Source organism: Daldinia childiae (genome assembly GCF_008694065.1).
Source record: "Daldinia childiae strain JS-1345 chromosome Unknown Scaffold4, whole genome shotgun sequence".
NCBI lineage: Eukaryota > Fungi > Ascomycota > Sordariomycetes > Xylariales > Hypoxylaceae > Daldinia > Daldinia childiae.
Window position 1 is genome coordinate 1,063,848 of NW_022984645.1, and position 2,402 is coordinate 1,066,249.

At 46.8% G+C, this 2,402-nt stretch overlaps 1 protein-coding gene across 1 annotated transcript; it reads left to right on the forward strand.

Moving 5' to 3' along the window:
* Nucleotides 1-358: 358 nt before the first annotated feature.
* GL218_04615 (uncharacterized protein) lies at nucleotides 359-2,402 on the forward strand (the record flags this gene model as incomplete). The annotated part of the gene is made up of 5 exons (XM_033581233.1): nucleotides 359-597; nucleotides 663-1,256; nucleotides 1,316-1,649; nucleotides 1,732-2,243; nucleotides 2,339-2,402. 5 exons carry the CDS (start codon nucleotides 359-361, stop codon nucleotides 2,400-2,402), a joined length of 1,743 nt encoding a protein of 580 aa, XP_033435615.1.

The following is a 2,402-nucleotide window of genomic DNA, read 5'->3' on the forward strand; positions in this document are numbered from 1 at the left end:
CCCCTGGCAAATGGTTTTGTAAGGTTTCATCGACCTATTTTCGGTAATCCATGTGGCATTCCCCACGAGGCTATAGGAATCGTTTCCTTGCTCGCGACCCCAAAATATGTCCCAATTTCTTATCTGTAACTAAAACTTAAAACTCCGCCCCGTCGACACATATGCAGGGTGCCGTGGAAGTCAGAGTCGAGTTTCCTCTTCCGGATCAACCCACGAGGCTCCCCGAGACTTTGCTCTTCGGGGAGCTGAGGAACTTGGGATAAATATGAATGAGGGTAACCTCGTGTGAGAGTATATGATCGTGTTTCTTTCGTCATAATAATTATACTCTCATATCTCTTAGGACTTCCGTATCAACATGTTCGTGAAGCCGCTCCTTATGTTTGGCTGGGCTGCGGCCTTTAGCTCTGTATCAGCCTCCATTTCACCTTCGGATATTCTAGTCGATGTGCGAGACGCACCGGGCTCTTCATCCGCGGATACTCTTCGTGCCCTTCGCCGGTCTCTTGAGGAAATAAAACTTCAAGGAAGAGATACGGTACTAAAGAATAGTACAGCTTTAAGCAAAAGTTGGAATGGCGCAACCTTACTTAGCATGTAAGTAGAACCCTAGCCTCTGAGCTGCTTGATTATATCACTTCGTTACCTGACCTTCAGTCCAGTGCTGCCCAGACAAACACCGAAAATAATGCCACGATAAGTGGTGGGGTAGACATAACATGTACAACATGTTATATCAAGGGGAACGCCACAGCTGAATTTAGCATTGATGGAGACTTCAATGTGACGCAAGCACTTAAGAACTTCACAAGCGAAGTTGGAGAGGGAATCCTAAATACTACTGATCAAGTCATTGACTATATCGAAGACTACTTTCCAACTGTTTTCCACAATCTCGAAGACGGCATAGACCTAGACGACTTTGACTTCCCTCCGATAAACATATCTTTCAATGTCGACGTCCCAGATATCCCCGAGTGTCGCCTCCAGTTCAAGTTTGATGACTTAGAGTTATATATGCTCATCGATACAGTGTTATCGGCTGGTGCAACCTATAACTTGAATCTTTACTCATCAAAAACACCCATCGGAATCTCGGCAAGCAGCGACTTATTTATAGGTGTTGTTTTCTCCGTCGACCTGATCCTGAGTGTAGACACCGAGATCGATATCAGTAGCGGAATTCACATCAAGCTAGAAGATGGTGTTGGCCTTGACATGGCTTTGTTCGGACAAAATGTCTCAAGCATTACTTTGTAAGCAAATCGCCCCTTTCCACTGAGCCAACTCGGCAGTGCTAATTCCAAAACTTTAGTAATGGAGCAAACTTTGAGTTCCTCCCGGTAACAGTTGAAAGTGCTGGTGGTCTTCTTAAGGCTGTCCTTCGTATTGGAGTGAATGCAGGATTTGAACTCTCGACTCCTTCTGTGGTGATTCCCAGCTCCTCGTTTACGACCAAGGCGAGCGCTGGTGTAGGTGTTAGTGTGTGGGCTAATATCGCCGAGTTTGCGACAAACATTACCGCAGCTCCTGAAGGTGACGATGAAGACTGTTCGTTGAAGGTTGAGCAGTCGTACCAGTTCGGTCTTGGCGCTGCTGCTGGTGCTACTCTTGCTATTGGAGTAGAGACATGGGGACCAGCTCCTAACGTAAGTTGCTATCTATCTTATTCCACTCAAGCCAACATAAGAGGTAGCTTAGAACTTGGAATATGCTAACCTGAAATAATAGACAAATATCCCTATCTACACGACGACAATAGCCGATATCTGTGCCATCCAGGGTCGCACTCAAACTACCACCGCTTCTATTCCTGCGATCAGCGCTAGAGCCGACGAGGAACTAGAAACGACTACGCTGAGTAAAAAGGTTACTTATACCGGCGTGGGCTGCCTGACTACAGGCTTAGTCGATTGTCCGCCAGCTTTGCAAACTACTACGAAAGTGACAAGTACTTTGACACACATCACAGCAGTGCCTTCGGATTCAGAAGCTACATTCCCCGAGACTACCGGGACTAGCGCTGCTACTCTTGTTCCCTTCGGCACCAACGCGAAGAGTGTCGAAGCCACGACTGGATCCCCTGTGTCTTATGTGGCACCTCCACCAACCTCGTCAGGGGATCCTACTGTTTCCAGCGAGCACCCGCTCGGTGAAGTTAACGGTGTTGATAAGAGAATTATCATCGGAGTTTGTGTTGGGGTTGGCGTGCCCCTGGTCGCTGCAATCATTGCTGGTATCTTGTAAGTTTTTATTCTGATTGCATCCGCTCTAACACCCTATTCGAATATAGTATATCGTGATATTCGTCGGAATATATGCTAACAATCGCCGACAGCTTCTGCCAGAAACGAAGGAGATATGCAGCAGTAACACAACCCTATAAGGGAAATGGATACTAG